The sequence below is a fragment of the Aptenodytes patagonicus genome, chromosome 4, assembly GCF_965638725.1.
Source record: "Aptenodytes patagonicus chromosome 4, bAptPat1.pri.cur, whole genome shotgun sequence".
Lineage (NCBI taxonomy): Eukaryota > Metazoa > Chordata > Aves > Sphenisciformes > Spheniscidae > Aptenodytes > Aptenodytes patagonicus.
In genome coordinates this window covers 34,591,736-34,614,897 of record NC_134952.1, presented here as the reverse complement: position 1 = coordinate 34,614,897, position 23,162 = coordinate 34,591,736, and the positions used below count along the sequence as shown (strand labels likewise).

The 23,162-nt window shown below is 41.1% G+C and overlaps 1 protein-coding gene across 3 annotated transcripts in view; it reads left to right on the top strand.

Moving 5' to 3' along the window:
* MTUS1 (microtubule associated scaffold protein 1) overlaps nt 1-23,162 on the top strand; it is a 124,117-nt gene that overhangs the window by 84,685 nt on the left and 16,270 nt on the right. For 2 of the 3 annotated variants that reach the window (XM_076336329.1, XM_076336330.1), the window contains 2 exons: nt 9,431-9,648; nt 22,971-23,037. In XM_076336329.1, the coding sequence (XP_076192444.1) occupies nt 9,431-9,648; nt 22,971-23,037 (285 nt within the window). Of the gene's footprint in view, nt 1-9,430; nt 9,649-21,991; nt 22,129-22,970; nt 23,038-23,162 lie in introns of those variants that run through there. The other variant, XM_076336331.1, reaches the window with a different exon arrangement.

The window sequence follows — 23,162 nt, the reverse complement described above, 5'->3', positions numbered from 1 at the left end:
TGTTGTTGTGGAGGGAGATGCAAGATAAGTGCTGTTTCTCTTCCCCCAGCTGCTTTGAGACAAGACCAGCTAAATTAAGTAGCTAGAAAAGTTCCTGAGGTACAGCAGCATCTTAAGAATTTCAGTTGGGCAAATTATGCAGGCATAACTCTGAAAAATGAAGTCACTTGGCTGTGGACTAGAACTGGCTCATGACTGGTGTGCTTGAAGTGTGAACAGAGCAAGTTGGGGCTGTCTGCACCAGCTTATACAGGCAGGCCTGAGGCAGAGCTTAGAAACAAAACATCACTTCTTCAGGAGTCTGTGTTTGTACAGTCACCAGCCTGGACTCTGAGAGGCACAGCAAGAAGGTGCATGTTTGGCACTTGCCAAGCTGGATGCAGGCAAAAATTACAGTTGACCAAGCTGTGGAGCGGCTGGGGATGTTGGAAGACTTCCATCCAAGTCTAGCCTGTCAGGCCCTCTGCAGACACCGTTAATTTGGTTTTGTGACTGCTTTCCCTGTATATCTGTCTGAAAGTGCTTCCTGGGTTTATAGCCCAGAGCAGGAGTTTTGAAAGAATTTAGGGTGGTAATTTACAGCTAGCCAAATTTCCAGGTCCTCTCAAAGATAATGTATGTACCACTGCAGATTAAACTCAACAGCTTCTTTATTTGTATGGATGTGCTTAAGTCTCCCTCTCTGAAGTTCTGTAGCTTGTCACGAGGCAAACTTTAAAATCAAAGCTGCGAGATCAAATGGTTGATTGGTCTTTCTGTTGCATTACTCGAATAACTTGTACGCATTGCGGTAGGGGGGAAGGCAGTGGGGGAGGATGGTGGCAGAATTGTAGAGTTTTTTTGAGGCTTCAGAACTAGCTGTGTAAAGATTAACATATAAGGCAAAGTTATGTACTCGCTTATGGGCTGGTTCAGATGCGAGACTGAGATTTGATAACCCCTGAAGGAAAAAAACCCAGAATCAGACCCATGGGTCACACAGTACTGCATCAATGGGACTAGCTTGCTTACAGGAGGAGAAGATAAAGCATCTAGAGTAGAGGTCAGCAGTGTAGGTCTGTGTTCTTCAGGCTCTAATAAAAACAGGTGGACCTTCAAGTTTACTTTAGTATTTATTGGTGTATCTGGAGAAATTTGATCCAGCTCAAAACTCCACTGAAAACAGTTAGCTGTGTTTCATGACTGTTAATATTGTACAGGATACATGTTTTCTAATGCTTTCCATAACTTGGTTCAGTGTGTGTTGTGGGATGTTGACAGCATTTCCTTACCTCTATTTCAATATTTTAGTTGTCATTTGGCTGATTTTATAAATATGAGTATATATCTAGTTTGCAAGGTTACATTCTTGTCCAAGTGTTCTCTCCTATTATATGCAGCAAGTACTCTGTTCTGTAGCCCTCTCTAGTTCTTGCTGTCTCTTTTCATTTTTAATTTGGTCTTTCTCCTTAATTCTCAAACTCTTCGCCAGCGTAATGCCATGAAGTCCAAGGGTGGGGTGTTTTTTGTTGTGGGGGGGCGGGGGGGGCTTGTCAGTGGGGAAGTGTGTGTTCTGTTACCAATTATAATTAGGTGTAAACCAGACTTTCTGAAAAAGGGAAAAGTCAATATATATAGATGCAACTAGATGATTCCTCTTTCATGTTTGGGAAGTGAAAATACCTGGTTGCTGTTTTAAGTCTCACCCCAGTCCTAGTTGTACAAACTAGTCAGCCTCACAGAACATGAAACCACCCTAAAGGTCAAAGTAATGAATTTTTTTGTATGATTCACTGTAAGCTTTCTGTAAATTCTTTTGTTTAATATTTCAAATGTGTTGTATTACTTAACTCTAAAATATAACTGTTACTGTGGTTTAGTGAGTTTCTGTGCTGACTTCAAAACTATGCATGGTGCTTTTCTTAGATGTTTTAACTTCATGGATTTTATTCTTACAATATTAGAGCTATAGAAATAGGGATGTTTTGTGTTTGCTGGTAGCTAATTGTGTAAAATATTCTGTGTTTCCCAAAAGAAATACTTTAAAAAGAAAACAAAAGACCCCCAAAACCCCAAATATATCCCACCCAAGTAGACCAGATTTTATTTTAAATAATGTTTTTTTTGTTTCGCTCTAATCATTAATTTACTCTTGAGAGGAAATCCTCATCAGGGTTTGATTTCTGTTAGTCTATGAAACCAGGAAGTTTTTTTCCTAAACAGGAGAAAACATTAAGATACTTGAGATGCATCAAGGGTAGAGGCATCTTAGCTGGAGCAGGAGCTGATGTGGGTAGTAGCAGAAATGGGTAGTTCTGAGATGATGAATTCTAGGTAGGGAAACTTGTGCATTGATGAAAGCTATTGTCCATGTGTCATTATCTACCAAGTATTCCTGTTGAGAGACAGGTTGTAAAATTCAGAGTACCAGCAACCTCTGTAGACTTTCAATTTGCTTTGTAGTATCTACCTACAAATTTAATTTTAGGTAACTTTGCAAGAGTGTCTTCCACAGTGGAGAAGAGTAAAGGAAACCTGCCTGGAAGCAATGTGAAGAGGGTGATCTTTACAAATCACCAGAGTCCTTAGTGATCAGGCCTCTTAGCTTGAGTGAGGAATGTACCAAACACATTGATTACGTTCTGGATGGAATTGATGTATTCATATAGAGCAAGAGACCAGTTTCCAAGGACAGCTTTTCTTCACAGTGTACTACATTATAGCAGAGAGCACTTAGCAATTAGCGTGGGTGTGCACACATGTAGAAAGGAGGCTGCAGCCTTTGGATTTGGTGATGTTGGACAGGAATGACAATTGCAGCACCTAGTTTAGTCACCCGAGCTTTGTCAGCTAGGCTTTCCATGTATTTTATAGAGAAGGGCTTCCCTCAAGCCCTCCTTGATGTCCCAGTTAAGATTCTGCTCTGAGTCACTGCCTGGAGGAGCCTGTTCCTCTACAGAGGGACCATGGGGTATCAGTTGGATACTTCCTTTTTTTACCCCAAGACCATCTTTTTTTTTTTTTTTAACCCAGCTGAAATCACTGCATGCACTCTTCATGGAATTACACATTTAAAATCACCAGAAAATGAAACTTATGCAGGATGGCACGTTGAGCTGTTCCTCTTGGTATAAGCACAGGATCCCTGTTGGCTACCAAAAGCTGTCAGAAAGATTTAGATCTTGGATGGTTACATCTATGAGCCTGGTGAATACCCTCCCTCTCACAGAGAGGGACCTGTTCTCCACCTGTATCATAACTGAACCAGTGGAAATCAATTCAGCTGGATTCTTGTTTGCTGCCAGGAAGTGTCCGACAAGGTCTTTGCATGTGCTTCACCTCCGTTGGTGACATTTTTAGGAACCGCTAAGATATGGTGAAGGTTGGAATGAAGAGTTATACTGCTGAACTGAATTACTGCAGGTGTTGGTCTAGGGATGCAGAAATATTGCTAGTGCTTATAGCTGGCTCTCTTCACCTGCCTAAATCTTTTGTCAAAGATGTTACCTGGATTCAAACTTCAGATTGTGCTTCTGCAGTCTGTTTTGTGTACTGGTCTTCAGTGGTGACTGCATGTGAATAATAATACTTAGGAGCTCTCGGGATAGCTATTCAGCTAGAAATGGGGGAAGAGGCTGAGGGGGGAAGAAACTACACCTGTGGCCTGTAGCTGTGTTGGGGAAATCCCATCAGAAAGCCCATGTCTGGCCTTCTGGCAGGTGATACGGAGACTTGGAAAGAAGGTCCACCATCAGTGTTGTGTCCACCAGGGGCTGTGATACCACTGCAATAGCAGGACAGCTGGGGGATACCTGCAAGCTATGAGGTGCTCTGTGTGGAGGATGTTTCTCTGATACCTTCCTGGTCCCATGAGTATGCCTGGACTAGTGTAGGAGGTGAACTGGCATGTGAGCAGTAAACTTTCATTGCAAGCGGAACTCCCCAGACTGGCTTTTTGGCCAGCAGCATTGTGGTGGGTTGGAAATCTTGCATCTGTGCACGCATGGACTATTGTCATTCTTCATGATGCTTCCCAGCCCAAAACGGTGCTGACAGGGGTTATTGCAATTTCAGATGGATAGCGTAGGTCCTCTGCTCTGGGGTCTCTTTGGGATCATCACTGTCTCCGAAAGCATCCTGGCGTCACGACAGGGCCAAAGGTGTGATGTAAAAGCTCTTCTGAGTTCTAATTTGTGTACTGCTCTGAGTCCTGCTCTGCTGAGTGTTGTACTGAATACTAGCTCGCCTCTTTGAAGGCAGAGACTGACACCTTCCGTAGACCAAGATCTATGTTGTGCTGGTCACTTTTTCCAAACTGAATCCAATGACGGGGTAATTAAATCGCTGTGTAACAAAACAGCTAACAGCCTGGTGTCGTTAATCTACCTGTTTTTACATGGAGCCTAGACCCGTTGTGAGTTCTGTGCTTATAAGTAAGAAGCCTTAGCTTTTACAGAGAAAAGTTAACACTCAGACCTGGTAGCTAAAAGGCTTTATCTCCTTAACCTGCCAGAAATATCTCATTAGTCAGTTTTCCCATATTGCTCTGTTAACTGTTTCTTGTTTGTGGACTAGAGGGCTTTCTCAGTATCTGGGTTCCTCCAGAGATTGCTAAAAGAGCATTGCTTGTTGTGGGAATGAGGAGGGCGTTCAGTGGGAGTGGGGCAATGTCCAATGTGCTCATAGGTGTACTCCTGAACTCTCACTGCAAACATTAGCAGAAGGACAGGTGCATAATCACCTTGTTGAATATACAATTGAAATAACTAAGAGCTGTTGAACTGCTCAGCTTTCAGCTCCTGCAGGCAATTCAGCTTCCTTTTGAGCCTTTGTGTTGGAAAGGAAGGGCCGCTGAGTTCTTGCAGGGTGTTTGGCTGCATTGCAACAAACCTGGTTACTGATGCCCAGGCATACTTTGATTGATGCACAGATCAAATGACTGTTGGGAGTGGCTTTCGCGGTGACGTCCCATGTACAATGATGTCAGCAAAAGATTTTTAAAAATTCAGGTGTGGCATAATCTGCCAATTAAACTGATTAGTGCTCTGGCTGAGTCCTGAGAAGGCGCTCTGGCTCTAGAGCCCTGCTTATTGAAGTATTTTATTTAGTGCCCTTGTCTCACCTTGTACTAGACTTTTTCCTAGTACCTTCACTGCAGCACGCTGTAAATTGAGGTAGGATACCACGCCAAGGGCTATGTACTAGCTCTCTTGCTATCCGGGGAAATCTACCAGCTCACAAATGTCCCTGACTGCTTGGAAGCTGTGACACTGGAAGAGGTCCTGCGACTCCCGTGGGATCAGGATGGAGTGCCTTGCTGCTCTGTTGGCAGAAGTGAAAGCTAGCCAGGAGGCAATGCAGGCTGGACAGAAGGAACTAAAGCATGACGTGGAAACATCTCAAAAGGAAATCAGAACAGTGTTAGCACTGCAGAGGAGCCAGCAACAGGTGAAAGAAGATCTCAAAGCGGAGGTGAAGTCCACTCACCTGGATATAAGAACGGTGCTTGAGGAAATCCAGCTAGTAAGAGAAGAAATGGAAGCTCGATTAAATACTCAGGCTGATCTGGTCTTACTGATCAAAGAAGTGAGCACCAATTTAACATGTGTAGACAAGGCTTTCCAGAAAATGGAGGAGAGGCAGAAAGTTTTTACCAGCCTGCATCTTCCTACAAGAGAAAATGCTGAGCAAGGATTTTTCTTTGAAAAATGCTTACACGAGACACACATGGGTTTTGAAAAACCTGTGGAAGCTAACAGTTTGGATGAGGAATGTGAAAAGAAGGTGCTTAGGGGTAAGATAATGGTGACTGCTAAAGCGTGGGGAGAGAAGTGAGGTTGTTCCTACTTGTGCTTGTCAAGTAGTTTGTTTAGGCTATTTGGAATGCTTTTAAAAAATCTAATTTTTTAGAAATTGAATCTCTTGTTTAAAGAAAATAATTTCTAGCTAGTGTAGATGTTACTATACAGACCTTCCTAGTACATGATAAGCAAAGGAAGTCTTCGATTTGGCTCTACAAACCAAAAAGTGGGTGATAGATGTTTCATCTGGTAATGGATAGAGAGGCTCAGGAAACCAGCAGTACCAGGCAAGTTCTGAGGTAGCCAGCCAGTCAAGTACAATGTCAAGTACTGGGCCATACCTGAGTACTTAAATGTAACTTTATGGAACACACCCTAATATGCAGACAGTTGTGTATTTCTTGTTTCAGAATGCCTATTAACTAGAGAAGCTATGTATGGGAAACAGTTTGCTTTATGGAAAAGCTTGGTATGGGTCTAATATTCTCCCCAAAGAACTGGAGTCCACAGCTGCCATCTGTGTAGCGACCACAGAGGGAGTTGGGAGGATTTCTGGACCTTTTCCAAGGTCATGGGGTAGTCTTTTTGCCAGCGAGATATCAAATCTTCTGTGAATGATTCCGTGATCACAAGGCTCAGTCTTTGCAAAATCACTGCTAACTTTTTTTTTAATGGTATGAAGAAGGATAAGACCTTAGATGGTTACTGTGCTATATATGGTACTTGAGAATCTGATTTCTAGTCTTCAGAAATCGAGCATTTCAACTAGACTTGGTACAGTGGTTTTGAGCCTGTTGGAGAGGAGTCCAGAACCTAACTTAAGGGTGAAAATTGTTTGACTTTACAAGTCTGACTATATAAAGGTGGCAAGTAAAAAGGCCAAAGTGAGGAGGACTTGGGCTGGTAACCAGTACTGTCTTTAATTTAGAGTCCATCACTGATGTGTTGTATCAGTAATTAGACTTCTGATGCTTTGTTTTAATGAAAGCATGGCTTTTGTTTTGACATCACAGCATGCCTTCTGTACAAATCTGGAAACAATCTGTCATTGCCCAGAGGTATGCAGGCCATAAATAAGCATTGGAGTGTCGCTGGTGTTAATCTGTAGAGGCAGTTCATGCTACAGAGGGTTCATGCTAGCAGAGAAATGCGTTTCAACATTTGAAGTGGCTGTGTATAGCACATGTCTATGATAAAATTGCCAACAGGAATGTCACTGAATTTCTCTAGAGCACGTTTTTTGTTCAGCTTTTTTTAGTATAATATCCAGGGTTAGCTTGGTTGGATGTTTGAATGAGCTTCTAGGAAAAGACTTGGTAGTTTGGGCACCACGATAAAAGCAATGATGTGAAACTGGCAAACTGATAAAGGCTGGCTGAACTTTGGAAACAGTGGATATCTGCAGTCTTTTGTGTCATTTGTGGTTAGCTGTTCTATCACTTTATTTAAATGAAATAACTTCATTAGGTAAGAGTATGTGATGTAACTTTTTCCCAGAATAAAAATTGTCTGCAAACATTTGTTCAGGTTTAACACAGCTCTGTTAGGGTCCTACAAATGGATGTAAAAGTCATTTCATATAGTTAATTAGATGATGATATTAGCATCTGTATCAGTGAATTTACCCAGTACCCTTAAATCAAGAAGAGTGTTCTAGTTCTGTATTGTAAGTGGAGCATTCAGGAAGGGAGGTGGAATATATGAGAGAGTAGGAGTGAGCCAGTAGGGCAGGGAAGGACTGACTGTACATGTATATTCTCTAGTCCCTGCTCTTTTTTCCTCTCCCCTTGATTATTGTCTCTTGTGATTTTTTTGAAGGAGCTTCAGAAGGCCAGTGTTTTCCTAAACACAGTATTCTCCATAAGATTGCTGGAAATCTGTGATGGTTGCTCTTAAATGTGAACTGTCATTCATTTAAAGAGGTCTACTCAAAGGACATTGTTACGTCTGCACTGCGAGAAAAGAAGTGGTCACATTAGTTAAACTGGTGGTTAAAATAAGCTAACATGAACTGGCAGCCAAGCTCGATCTTTCTTTCCCTACAGATTTGTATTTTGATTTGGGTTATCGTGTTGATATGCCTTTTAACAGCTCTACTATTAAACTCCATGACAGTATGTTTCTCATTGAAAATATACGCTTTAACAGTCAGCATCTCTGAGCAAAAGTGTAGTGAAATCTCCAGTAATACAGGAGCATCTGAACATGATAAAGCAATATGCTGACAATTCTCTAACTATGCAGGATGACAGAAAATCCTGCCTAGAGAGGATTTATTTGGAAAATTAATAGGCTCGGGAGGCACTTTATACTCAGCTCAGTAAGAGGGGCACAGAGGACATCAGGATTTTGAACAGGAAACTTGTTTTCAGATGCTTTGAAAACAAGTGAAGGCTGTGCAAGACTGATGTATTAATGCAATAGTTGATGTGTCAGCCAGACTAACATTAACTGAGAATCAAAGCTTTTGTTATTAATACTGTCTCCAGTTGTGTGATTGAACTTTACAATGTTAGGACTATTCCAGAGCCACTTGACAACCTTCAAACCAGGTGCTTGAGCTTCAGAAAGGATTCATGAGCAACTACTTCTATTTGGTTAGTTTGTCCCCTGTTTTTCCGCATGTGGCTATTTTTCTTTTCTCCAAATCTCACCTCTCAGTTTTTCTCACTTTATCTTGAAGAAATCTTGTTAAGTTGAAACTGTACAAAGTAATCTGCTTAGATGTCTTCATTAAATTGCCAAGGGATATTTATGCATTGCATCAGCCTTTTATTGCAAAAGTGTTTGCTCGTTCCCCGTGTGATCAAACGGGGAAGACTGGCCCTATCTGCACAGCAGTACTGCACTACCTTTCCAGTCTGAAGACAGCAGAGAAACCCGTAAGTGCCGCAGTGTTTACGAGTCAAGCCTGGATTATGTCATGTGGTTTCCTCTGACATGAGATGATTGTGTACTGTGAAGGGATTGAGGTTGCTACATAACTAGGAATATTAAATCAACGATGTAATTCTTGGATCGTGAATAGTGGCAGGGCAACCTTGAAATATATTACGTTTTAGAGCATTTTTTAAAGTCTCATCCTTGCGACTGAAACTGCTGACGCTAAGAAATGCTGCAAGATCTCTAGTTAATAAAGCTCAAACCTGAGCTGCAGAGAGGGGAGTTTTTGCAATGAAAATCTTGAAAGGAAGAAAAAGACCAAATAAACGTAGGGGAAAATGGGTTTGTATTCAGCAATACTTTAGAGTGCAGGAAATATGAAATCTATGTTGCAAACAAAAGTGGTCAGCTCTTATGTTAGAAATAAGTTACTGGATAGGTAGGATGACAGATCTTGCGTTTTATGAAAATATTTATTCAAAGCACAGTGTGAAGAATATGCTGAAAAGTAAGCCACAGAATACATGAAGGTAAGGATGAAGTGCAAAACATTGTATACAAGGTTATGGTGCTAGAAATTAACCTGGCAGCGAGTGTCTGCTCAGCAGTGCTACTGAAATAACCTTTTCTCCTAGTTTATATTTCAGGAAGTGTTTATAAGAATTTATAACTGCTTTCTTTTGCACCTGTCTTAAGTTTTGGTGAGACTTCAACATAAAGTGCATATTAATTAGTTGTTGTTGTTGTTGTTGTTGTTGTTGTTTTAGTTGACAAGGGCAAGCAGCGGAGTCCCAGGAGCTCATGCATACAGACTCAGGCCTCCACAGATGTGCATTTGCCTGGCACAAAACCAGCCGAGTTGACACAATACAAAACAAAATGTGAGACCCAAAGTGGAATCATCCTGCAGCTGAAAAAATTCCTGACAAGCAGTAACCAGAAGTTTGAAGCATTAACAGTTGTGATCCAGCACCTGCAGTCTGAGGTAAAAACTCACAGCTAATCAATTTCGGCTTTAATTTGTTGAACTCTTCTCAACAAGGGCTTCTGAAAATATTAATAATACCAATACATAACATCTGTATTTCCATTCCAATGATTTCTGTTTTCCTGTGGAGGTAGCAGTAAACCTGCTCCTGGCATCAGTTGGATAGAAAAAATAAAACCCCTGACACTGAGTTTTATGGCCTGTTTGCAGCTTCACATCCTTTATAGAAGAGAAGCTTTTAAATATTTGTAGTCAGAGAGTCCTTCAGACTTGAGTACCTTTCCAAGTATATACTTCAAGTTCTGCCCTTGCAGGAAAGATTAAGTTCAACAGATAATCTGCATGACCTTGCTTTGTTATCTGACATTGGATAGAAGAGTATATAAGGGGTAGATATGTTTTTGAGCTATTCAGAATAAAGTGTGAGTTATAATGGTTGTATTTATTGAATCCTGCATTATTGGTGGTGTCTTAAACTTATCAACATTTCATTTAAAAAAAAAAAAAGAAATGCACCTGGAATTTAGAGTGGAATTAATCTGATGTGGTTTAATGTTTATTTGTTGTAGTCTGACATACATAATGACCTAATCAGTTTGATACTACACTAGAAACTTTTGGTCTGCTTTGAAAACTTCCGAGAAGAAAAATCTTAAGTTAAGGAAATTACAACAGTTATGGATTTATGCTGCAACAGTTGATGCAGGCTTTAATAGCAGTTTCTCTTGCGTTTATAACTAATGTTCCAAGATTGGTATAAATTTTATTTCAGCTGTTCTGATATGGGGTGACTTTTATAGTCTGGTATACAAAAAAGCACTGAGTTGTCTTAGTATGCTGACAGAAATGTAACATTCTCTTTTTGTGGGATAGTATCTGATCACTGTCATTTAATCTAAAAATACTGCATTTAAGTCCAAGTCTCGTTCAACTTGCTGAGAGCAGTGGTTCTTAGCCAGTTTTGTGGATTTGGTTTGGTTGAGTTTTTTAAACTCTTGATTAGAACACCTTTCTCTTCTGAGGAACTAGTTTAAGATCTTCAGAGCAATTTGATACAGGATTTTTGGATGCCTGTCATCTAATATGAAATTGTGAAACTTATATGTGAAATTCTCACTGCTAAACTTCTGTGCAGTCTTCTAATTACTGTATAATAAGCACCTTGATTTTTTGGTAACTTCTATAATTAAATGTCTTGGCCTAGATTCTTCTCTCAAATATTTTGTATTGCAACTTTTTAAAATTCAGGAATACTTTATCAATGTAATATTTAGTGAGAAGAAGCCTGTCATACATACTTACTGCTTCCAGGCTATTTTACAGATAACTTAGTCTAAACATGGTGGTGTGTGGTTTTGTTTGTTTGGTTTTTTAGAATAATGGTAGTGGCTATTTAAAAAAAAGAAAAGAAAAGGGAAAAAAAAAGTGGTGTTGAAAATGGAGGGAAGAGAACTGTGTGGAGGAAACTAGTAATTTTGTTCCTTCTTCCTCTTCATTATTCTTTTGCAGATGGAAATAAAAAAGAAATTTTACTTCTATCAAATTGTATAAAATGAGTCTTGGAGAGTTAAGTCTAAACACATGAAACCGGGCTAAATATGACATATTGATGTACTGTCATACCAGTTATTGGTATTGATGTTGTTCTCTCCTTTCCCAGGATACGACAATGCTTGGTGAACAGTCACTGTCTTATTCTTGTGTACTTAACCATAGGGGTGAGAAGGACTTTTCTGCCATGGCTGGTGTAAGGAATACTCAGAATCTGGTAGTTAGTTGAGGGAAACATCCTGTAGGATTTCTGTGTTTTAGGAACACTGAAGAGTTGTTTTGGTTCTGTTTGTTGGTTTGTTTTGGGTTTGTTTGTTTGTTTTTTTTTTCCTTTCTGGTGAGGTGTGGAGTCTGGTATAGCTAACTTAATCTCAACTGGCCAGATGCTTGTTTTTCTGAAGTTTCCCTAGGGGACCCCTTTGATGTTGTTTCCTAACTCTTTGGGTAAACTTGGGGAGTTAGGTTTTAGCTTGTAAGGCAGGGGCTCGTAGCTTAACTACTGCAGAGCCAACTGAAAGTAGCTTCAGCTTTTCTGGTTTAAAAAAAATAAAATAAATCATGCTTAGCTGATTACATGAAGAACAAAACTGGGCTTCCATTCCTCACAGTAGAGCAAGTGTGAAGTGACATGATGCAGTGTAACCTGATGAAACAGCTTGCTGTAACCAAAGGAAGGTCCTGCTCTGGACTCCGCTGATGCTGGTCTGTCCCTGCAGAAGGCTGATTCAGCTTGCAACTACCAGAAAGCTAACCCAGCCAAAGAGAGAGCATTTCTTTGCCAGGTTAGCAATGTGAACCATCCTAATGTGTGGTCAGAGCCAGTGCGAGGGTGAGATAGGGTCAAGGACAGGCTGCCTGGCCAAATAGAGAAAAGAGCTGGAGTGAGCTGTTAGGTCACTTTGAGGCTGTGCAGCCCGGCCCGAGCCTCTTGGCAAAACCTACCCCAGCCCCTCTTGCTTTCCCTGCAAAGCTGAAGTTACTGGGAGGTGATTCAGCTGTTGGGTTTGCTTTCCTTTTTTTTTTTTTTTTCAAGAGGTCCCAGTGCATTTCTGCACAAAAGTTTAAAGTTGCTTCTTATGAGCTCATTTGAAATGGGATATAGCTGTGAACGAAATCAGGACTTGCTGGCAATGACTTCTGTCGAAAATGCAGCCAGCCCATCTGGAGTGAAGTTGAGAGGCTGCTGTTGAAGGGTTAAATGAGATTGAGCAATGCTGCTGTGCTGTTTCTGGCTGAGCAGGAATCTCTGACAAAACTCTGCCTGAGCTCAAACCTGTTTGTTGCAAGCATTATCTTGGAGCTGTCAATATTAACAGCTGGTTCTGATAATACCTTCATGCTCAAGCTATCAGGGTTTGTCCAGGGGGTTTCCATGCTTAACTACCTTTACCAAGACTATTCTGAATTTAAAAATCCTAAAAACCCAATTTCTACCTCGCAGGAGCTACTGTTGTGCGGGGTTAGCACCAGATGGAAACCCTCTTGGCATCCAGAATACATGATGGCAATGAATGGTGTGGCTGGTGAGGATGCCATGCTGTACCGAGTTTTTCCGTTGTTAGTGCAGCTGTATGTGCACTAGCGGTGTTAGAAATGTGTCAAACTGTGGGCTAATCACAAAAGCAAGCTTAGTGTTTCTAGACAACTGCGCTCCCCCTGATCCCCTGATAATTCTTGTGACTTCATAACTATTTTCCTGTTTAAGTTCAAGCGAGAAAGGAAAAGTGGCAGTACAGAGGAAATGGTGGAACCAGCCATTTACAATAAGTGCATGAAGTGCCAAGGAAAGCCATCTTCCATTAACCTTCAAGTGCATTAAGCTCTGAAATTTGCACGACTGCATTTGAGTTGATCTTTTAACTTCCCCTGGTATTCATGTTGCATATTAATTTTGAATTTATTTCTTGCTCCTTCAGTAGCAGATGCATTCATGGAGGCTTTAAATACATGGTTTAGCATGTCTGCGGTAAGTCAGGCCATGGCTGCCACTCCTGCAGCCCTTCCCTCTCTTCCTTTGCCCTCATGTCTGCACGGGCTGGGCTGGTGCTTGCCTGGCCTTGAGGAGCCAGTTCAGGCATCCAGTCAGGAAGAAGAAAAAAAAATTATTATGGGTCTAGTTTTACAGGTCTGTCCATAACACCCAAAGTGTTATGGGTATGCCCCCGCGCAGTGGTTCACTGCGGGAAGGGGTAGGAGTGAAGAACCACCAGTGCTGGGGTGGGGTGAGAACATGTGTCCAAGAGGTCTGCAGCTGTGGGTAGGAGCCAGATGCTCCTACCAGGATGCCAGGAACTAAAATCCCAAACTTGGATTGTAGTTGTGATGTCTTGCAAAAGTACATCACCAGCTGATGAGACTGAGGCAGTGGCGACTCCTGCATGAGTCTCTACTTCTCACCTCCTGAGGAGCGCTCAGCCCCTTCCCCTGCCTCATGGATGTCCCCTGCCTCATGGCGCTGTGAGCGCTGCAGCTGGGATGTTTGAACCTCTAACTCACTGCCATATATAAACTCTTACATGTTTGGGGGTGGAGGGTGTTTGTTTTTAGCAGCACAGTACTAGCTTGGTTTTAAATCTGATTTTGACTGTTTAAGGGCAATCTAGTTTCGAGTGAGAAGGCTATGTATTGTTAGAGTGACTTGAACAGCTTTGTGACTGTTCAAAGTGTGAATTGACAAATATTACCTTTTCTTCCTCTCATTTTAATGCATAAATTGCCACATTCAGAACTACTCAGGCTGTTTAAAAAAACTTTAGATGGTAAGATGTTCAATTATTATAAACACCCATTTCTGTTCTTCTAGTTTAATAAATGAATCTAAGTGTTTCGAGAGCTCCCAACAGATTCTGCTGTAGAAATGAGCTTCAAATTTGTGTCTGTGCTACAGAGATGAACAGAAACTAAATTTCACTGTTGTGCTTCTCTTGGTATTTTTGTGGGAAGACTGGTATTTACAGTTCAAACTTTACTTGGGAATGACTGTGGTGACATCCTCAAGAAGTTTCCTTCATAGAGGGAAATGCCATTTGAGAGGCTGTAGAGCCTTGACAATAATATGTGGATACCACTAACTGTGGATGTGACACAGGAAGCAACATAAGTAATGTGCTAGAAATTATGTGGCTGAAACAGGCTTCAGTATTTCTGGGGGGAAATAGAAATTAACCATTAGTATATGAGCTACTATAACTGGCATTTCCTGACATGTGGATGACTGTAAGAGTCGAGATACTAGTTTTCTTGGGAACTTCTTAGCACTTTTAAAGAGTTTTTTTCCATCTTGGAATACATGGACACATGTATCAGAAATATTTGTCCTGGCCTTTGTGGAAGTTCAGCAGAAAATGTTTATATTTTTCAAATGATAAATGCGTGTCTAGCTTAAGGAGCAGAAGTACACATTGCATCGCTAAACCCAAACCCGTTTATTGTAAAAGGAAGAGTTTTGGAACAGTCATATTTCTGGCCTATAAATCCAAAATATATTGGAAGGCCTATTGTTTAGAGCAGCTGTCTTTTGAGTTAAATTTGTAGTTTTGATTTTCTAGAACCTAACATCAAACTTGGCCGGTTCTCGTTAGGATTTTCATCCAAAGTGTACTTCTGCTCTTTAAATCTGGATTCCCAAAATACGGACATAATGTTTTATAAGAGAGAATAAGGATATTTGATTTAGATAATTTTTGTGTTTCTTTAGATTTAAAAAAAAAAACCAAAACAACCCACACTTGGAACAGAAGTCAAAAGATAATATCTTGAGTTTGAGGAGTTCAAATATTTTCTGTTCAGTAGAGTGAGTAATAACACAGTAGCTTCCCCCTGTAAAGCAAACCTAGGCTCTAGCAGTTTGCACCTGATGGGTAGCTGTTGGAAAGCAAGGAAGTTTCAAATGATTCTCAGGGTCCCTGTAACACATGGCTGCTGATGGACAAGAATATTTTTGGCAACAGGTTGAAGATTTGTGAGCTGTAACATCTGGAAAAAGATTTTAATCCATTAGTTACTGTGAAACTAGGCTCTGGTGGAAATAACTTCTTAGAAGACACCTCGGTTAAGCAATTTATTGGGTACACCTGGGTATTCAGAATGGGTTACAGCTGGAGAGAATCTGGAGTTCTGTCCTATAGCTACTCCTAGTAAAAGGTGTCTTGAGAAAAGACAGTTTTGACTGAAACAAGCTTGGTGTTTCAGGCAGTCAGTGTTGCTTTCCATTAAGAAGTTGATTCTCATGACTACCATGTTATTTCTCCTAATTATTTTTTTTTTTCAAGAAGATGCAGAATTAACAACTAGCAAACTAGATGTATCTATTACAAAATCAAAATTAAAGGGAGCTGTTAAGTGGAAGAAAAGAAATAACATCTTTGCTTCTTGTTTCTCTCTTTTGTTTTGTACTGTCTTTTCAGATGAAATTCTAAACAGCCTTAAAAATGGAATGATGTAAAGAAAATACTGTAATATTGTGCTCAAGCATAGGATGTCATATTCTAACATTTCAAAGAACTTTATCAAGATAATTATAATTTTATAGACATGAGAACTTAAGTTGTGACAGTATAACTTGTCAAGGCTGCATGGGATCTGATGGAGACTTTGTCATACTCAGATGAACTGAGACAAACTTTAGAAAATACTGAGAAATAAGTAATTGCTTAAGGTAAACTTATTTTTTATGAGACTGGAATTTTTACAGGAAAGGAGGGAGTCATTCAATGTGACAAGTGAAAACTAATATTGGAGTTCAGAAACCCTGTAAAGTAGAAAACAAGCTGTTAGAGAAGTAAAGCTAAATAGCCCATATTACTACATCTGGACCTAACTTTGTAAAGCTATTGCATGAAGGTGGACATCACTTCTAATGGGAAAACAAGATCCCATATGAGAATAAGATCCCATGTAAAGCTTGTAAAAGCATAAAGAGCCCACAAGTGTACGATCTGTGTTAAATATGTAGTAACTCAAAGGAATCCTGTTTGGCTGTTTCTCTGCTTTAGTGTTTCACACACTAAACATCAGGGAATAAACATCTGATTCTCCATAAATGTACCTAGCAAATGAGAGAAGTAAAATACTAGAAATTACAGTGAGTCTCTATCAGCTAATCATAAGTGTTGTATTCTGAGGCTTAATTGAATTCTGTTTGAAGTAGTAAGTCAAGGTGAAAACTGATTGCCTATTTCATTTGGTAAGAAGGCAATGCATAACACGAACAAGGCCAAGAATAATTTGGAACTAGTCATTTCACTCTATATTTATTGATTTGAGATGGTTAATGACATTTTCACTTTATTGCAGTAATAGTCTGCTGCTCCTTTCAAAAATATACATGGAGCAGAGCGTGTAAATCCTGTTTGTTGTGCCACGTCCTTGGCTCATTTCTTTAGCTTGCTTTTGCATCCGAGTGATGTGAGAGAAATGACATTTCAAGCGTTTTTTAACTGGGGTGGGGAGCAGGTGAGCTTAAAAATTTGTTTCTAAAATTGCTGACTTCTAATTAGAAGATTTATTTAGAGGATTGGGTTTTGCCAGCAAAGAAGGAACTGCGACTGGTAGAAATACTGTAGTATAAGGAACAAAATAATATAAGCAAATGTCATACTGCAAAGTGGATATGAGTGGCCTTTTTGTTACCCCTTCATAATTACCTCCAGGCTATAGCTGATGACACGAGTGACTGGAGTTTATGCAAAGATGTGACTCAATTTCTACATTACAGCCAATGATGATGCTCATCTTTTCATGACTGGTACGGCACAAGGATGGAGTAGACTCCAGTTTCTAATGCTTTGTCTGTAAGAGGAATATCTCCTCGGATGAGGACAGACTCATCCTATATTGAGGTCTGTTGACAACTGAGACTGTACCGGTATTAAAAAACATCTAAATTATGATCTTTTCTTCCTTACAAATGAAGTTCATCTCCTGTAAGGTCTAAGTACACGTTACAGTAGTGCTTGCAAATAACTATAATTTATTATTATGTTTTTAAGATGCTCAGTATTTCTCTCTAAGTTTAATTTTAGGAGTAAGTGCTTGTGGTTTGACAGCAAATGGCTTGCAAAACTCAGGCTTTTCTTCCCCAGAATAAAATTAATTTGGCCCTATATATGACAGTAAAAGACATTTTAAGTGATTCCATTCTTAGCTGCGCTGATGAATTTCTGGTTTATGTGCTCTGAACAAATTTTATTTAGTCTGGTCTAATAAAATGCTTTTTAAAAAAGCATTGTAATGTTTCTATATTTAACACTTAATGTTCTCCTCCTGTAAGTTTTGACTCTTGAAATTACTTGTTTACAAAGTGTATTGCTGATAAAACTAGAAGGCTGATCTACAGCCATCCAGATCAGAGGTGTTTCCACCTGCCAGTTCTGCCTGTGACAGGTACAGTTGCTGCCCTTTGTGTGAGACTCAGAGCTGCCTGCCCACATACTGTGGAGTGCTTGGTACCGGCATCGTCTGGGCCTTTCTCCACTTTCTCCAGGCAGGGACCATGTCGCATCTCACCATTAAGAGGGGAACATTCCAGTATGGTCGCTGTATGTTTGTGTCATGGGGAAAAGTCCCACGACACGACCTGATTCCCTGAGATATTTCAGGACCTAGAAGTGGGTTGTGGCTGTTCCTTTGCCATGTACTAGTGCTTTGCAGTTTTTGGTTCGTGCAATGCATAATGCTTCTTCTGAACCTGTTAATGGATAGAAGATATAAGGCTTCACACAAGTACAATTTTGAGGAAGATCTGGGAAACATTAATCTGAGGATGAAAAATTTAACAAAACCATCTCGCTCAATGACGGAAGCTTGCTAAGAAGTTTGAAATGCCACATAGCTCCTGGAGGAGGTGATACATTGCATGGGGTAGACTAGGCAACTGTGATAGGTAGCTTATCACATAGATATTGGTGTGACATAGCTGCTTGAAATTAAAAAAACAACCCCCCCATATTTTGGTATATAAATGTGAACTTTTCAGTATTGGTTCTTGTGAATTCTTCTCTGTTCAGTACAACTCCAAAAGAGTACACATTTTGTTTCCAGAAGGAGTGTGGTGGTTTAAAATGTGAACTGTGATGTGTGGATAATTACTAACAGATGGGCGGTGTTAGCTTATTTGGATATGGATACTTGAAACCCATTTTCTGCCATGGTTTGCTCTTTTCCATTGAGTAGCTGTTGAAGGACTTGTAGCTCTTAATATGGAGGAAAAACTTGCAAAACGTGACTAGGGCTTTTCGGCCAAGCACAGCCTATCTGCGGCTCTCAAAGCCTTGACTTGCAGGCAGAGCATGGGGCTCCCACACCAGGGCCACCTCACTGGCCAGCAGCAGGACTGTGCTGAGAAACCTGAAATGGTTAGTCCGGCTAGTCGCACGTCCTCTCTAGGAAACATGAGTTGCCAGTTTGCCATAAAACTGCATGCTCCTGGATTTGGGGTCTGCAACGGAGCTGTAGGATGCCTGAGGAATACCCACCCATTCCAGCTTGAGAACTGCTTATAACCTGAGCTCTTGGAGGTATCTCATGTCTTTCTCATGTGAAGATTTGGTATAGGCAGGAAGATTGGCTGCTTGCGTGCTTGGTATAAATACCTTTTTTGTTCATTCTGGGATGTGGACTTTTGTAGAGCTTCCTGCTTTTAAAGCAGAGCGATGGAAACTGTTCAGATGTTGATGCATCTTCACCCTCGTTTGTATCTAAAATGACCCTAGGCTGGCCTGTTTGAATCTCAAGTTGTAGCAAAAATAGCTGGTTGCTAGCAAAAATACTCTTAAGCCTGTAACTGGGCTGTGTAACTGCCAGTAACACAAACATGAGTGAGAAATTTTTTAATTTATTCCATTCCAGACTTGGTCATTTTTGTCATCTTGAAACTGTCATGTTCTCCACCCTTGGACTTCCTCTACCTTGAATCTCTTCTTTTTCCATCCAGTTGTAGTGGGGCATACTTCACCTTCCCAATTCCTTGTTATGGGGCACACATCCCCCTGAACTCGCTTGTCAAATTTTCAAAACATGAAGGATTTTTAACTGCCTAATCTTTCACAGAACAAGAAATGACCAAGTCTCCTTCTTTATGCTGAGAATTTTATTGTAGCATCTGATAGCAGAGGTGCACCACCCTGATACTGCCTGCGGCAAAGCTTCTATCCCCAAACTCTGTTCTCGTTCCTTCCTACAGCTTCCATGTTTATGGTAGGGGGGATGTTTTGGCTAAAGGTCAACTGGATTTCTTGTGCACCTACAATAGGTTCTTTTGAAATAAGAAAAATAGGTACCAGTGTCATCCTACATGATCTTGGCATAAACTCATAAATTGTGCCAGAAACAGCTTTAAATTGGTATTGAATACCCTCCTTGAGTCTCTGACAGCTAAGTGAGGATAACTGCGATGTTATCTGGATTAATGAACAATGCTAAAATTGCTTGGTCCTGTATGCTCCCACTTGGTTCTGCTCTTTCAATTTCTGGTATTGAGTTTTCAACTAAAATCTTGTAAAGCATAAACTAGAAGGTTGCTCGATATTCCAGCCCAAAGCACTGTCTTTAAACTAAATACTGAAGATGGCCCTTACTGGATTATTCAAGTGGTCTTTGGTATTTCACTGCACTTAGATTTCAGGTCTTGGAAACTTTCATGTTTTCTTGGGGAGAGCCCCATACCTGGAGCTTCAGTTCTCAGAACTTAGATAAAAGTGTGCTAAATTAACTGCTAGTTAGTCTGACAACTTCATGTGGCTGCTTAACCCTATGAGCAACTTACTCTTCTTATTGTAGGCTGGCAGTCTCTATGGCTAGCTTTTTCTGAATAGATTCTTTAACAGGAGGTGATGATACAAGTCTGTCTGGATTTCTTGATCTGCAAAACTATGAACGGACAAGCTGGAGGTTGAGGCACAAGGTTAAACAGCACCAGTAAAAAGCAAAAGGGTTTAAGAGCAGCAGAAAGCAAGAAACATTTAAAAAAAAAAAAAATTAGTAAGGCAGTGTTATTCTACTTTATTTTGGGTTTTTAGTCTTGGACAGTGTCAGTCCTTTAGTATATTCTGATCTCATATGTCCTTTGCTTATCAAATTGCTTTAACTAAAAAACAAATACAAAATGTGTGGATCATGAAGCAGGCCTTTTGGAAACACTAACCAAAAATGTTAGCGTTTCCAAAGGGTCTGCAGCGTGGTCCAGCCACTAGGCTGAGGGGGGGAAACTTGAGATCTTTTACTAACAGAGTGGGCTGGGAGAAATCAGGTTCAAGGAAGACTTTTTGAGAATTAGAATAAAGAATGAATATGCAAACCAAGGGGAGGGGGCACATTAAAAAAAAAATAATCTAAGTGTGTTTGTACACTAATTTAGTAATGGACAGGGTTACTGTAAAAGCTTTGGAAAATCCCATCAGGAGCCCGCAGCATGAAAATAAAAGTGCTTTGGTAATTAACTTGCTTGCAAATCCACTACGTGATTGTGTCCCAGCGTGCTAGGATGTGGCTCAAATAACTCACTGCAGCATTCACATTTTCATCACTGGATGCTGTGTCCGTCGCAGGAACTGGTGTTGAACAGGAGCAAGATGACTCATCTCTCCTTCCTGAGCAGGGAGGAGCAGGGCGAGTCCTTTCAATAACTGAGCTCTCTGCTCTCCTGAGAATTTACTGTGGAGGGCGAGGCGTGGCTTTCAATCTTAGCCCACTGTCACTGTAAAAAGCTTCTAAGTGCTTAATGTAAAACTGCAACACAGCTACTTAATACCCCTACCAGTGTGTCAGTGTCCAAATAACTGTTAAGACTGCTTAAACTGTAGTGATTAAAAGGGGATCTTTCCCATACAAGGTCGAAAATACAAATGTTTCTAGTAAAGGCCCAGCCCTTTCTTCTAACCAGCCTTTTCAGCTGCAGAATTTCCTATAACTTGCAGCAGATGAGAGTGCATAGCATAAAAATTACTCATTTTGATTAGTCTTGTGTCAGATCTTAATACATGACTGGTTTCTGGGTGCTCATTCCCTCTATTTTTTTTTCTGAAGAACAGTGTGTTTTACTGCTTTATTTGTTCTGCAGGCATGCGGTGAGTATTCCCCACTGCCAGGACAGGGTGCTCTTAACTGTGCAACCTGGTGACCAAGTGCTGATGTTAGCCTGGGATTAGGCTGTGTCAAGGGTGACTGGGGGTAAACAGGGAACCTGCTGTAAAGGTGAGGTTTTCCCGGGGAAAACCAGGTGCAGGTGTGGCCCTGTCAGTGCGCGAACTCATCTACCGTGGTCAGTTGTGTAGTAGCTAATGGAAAAAGTCTAAGTGATTTTTGGGCCAGTGCATTTTTACTGTTTTTTCTCTAATGTATCCTAGCTGAAGGAAAAGCATGCAAAGTGAGTTTCAAGCTCTTTGCGTGCGCAGGGGCTATGAACATAAGCCTGGGTATTGACAGCAGCAAAGCTGCTGTATCTGTGGCTCTCCCATTCAGCTCAGGCCTCCCGTGGCTTATTTTTTGCATCAACAAATTAAGTGTGAAAGCAGTGTATAGCAAGCTCAAAACAGCTAAAAATAAGCTCCATTATCCGCAGAGAAGGGCAGTGTTCCCTTCACGATTCCGGCTGCCGTTTGAGCAAGCGGAGATTGATCGGTCTAATGTCTGGGGCTTGCCTTTCATAAAAGAAGGGCTGTGGCTTTAAGTAATCGCTGACTGCTTGTGCCAATTGCAGAAGCTGCAGTATCTGCCGCTGTCGGGAGCAATCGGCGCGGAAGTAGGATAACCTGCAGAGGCAAGGTCCAGCGTTGCTGCTTGGCTGCAGCCGGACCAGCCTGGCTGGTGGTGCTGCCACCTGCACGTCGCCTATGAGTGCCGGGGGGCTGAGCAGGGGGCTGCCGGAGCTGGAAGATGGGCTGCTCTAGCAGCAAACTGTGCCTCTATTCTCAGTGTGCTGCAGCAAGGGTAATTAGTATTTGTTTCGCAGCGCTTTTCTGATGGCAGGGAGCTGGACAGGAGCTTGGCTGTGAGCAAGGTGAAAGCGCCCCGGCAGCGGGAAGCCTGGACCTTGTCACCTCTGCAGTGCAGCCATGGGTGCAAAGTGCCTGCCACCAAGCCATGGAGTGGCTTGGCCGTGGCCGTGCCTGCGCTTCTCCCTGGGGTGCAGGTCTGGGGGCAGAGGGGCCTGGCCAGCTGCCTTCCCCTGACTGAGGCGCAGCTCCTAGGCAAAGTGGGGGATGGATGCTTCTACTTGTTTTGAGCACAGATTTGTTATGATTCTCTTATTATAAGAAACATCATCTATCTTAATTTTAAGAACCGCGAGCAGTGGGGTGGGTTGTATTCCACTTTGAACAGGGCTGTGCCTTTCCTTCGTGGAAGACTGGGCATTTAGCAAAGTTTTTGGTTCTGTGTTTAAGTAAGCTTAAGATAAATATTTAATGCATGCCTCTTTCACATATGTACTATACTCTTGTGCCCTTGACAGCCATCAGTTGATTTGTTCCGGAGGCTTATGTTGCTACACCCATCATAAAATATATAATTAATTGCTGCAAACTAGGATTTTAATTGCAGTGTTATCCTGGAAAAAGCTATTCTTTGTTTTGAAGTATAATTTCCTTAACAACAGAAGAACATCTGTGTATTTTGTAACAGCAGAACTGTTATCCTAAATGATTCATATCTTGGCTTCTTGCTCCTGCCTCTTGTTTTCCTACAGAACACATGTAAGTTAATTATTGGAAGGTGCCCTGCTCAGATCACTAGTAACCAAATGTTTGGGTTTGGTTTTTTTTTCTCTGCAGAGGGAGGAAGCACTGAAACAGCATAAAGAGTTGTCTCAAGAACTAGTTAACCTTCGAGGAGAACTAGGTAAGAATTTATTCTTGTGTTCTTCATGAGAACAGAAATGCAGCACAACAGATCTGCGGAAAGACAGATGCCCTGGTATTGTAACGGCAGTCATTTAATTCCCTGACTGAATTCTGCTCTGATGC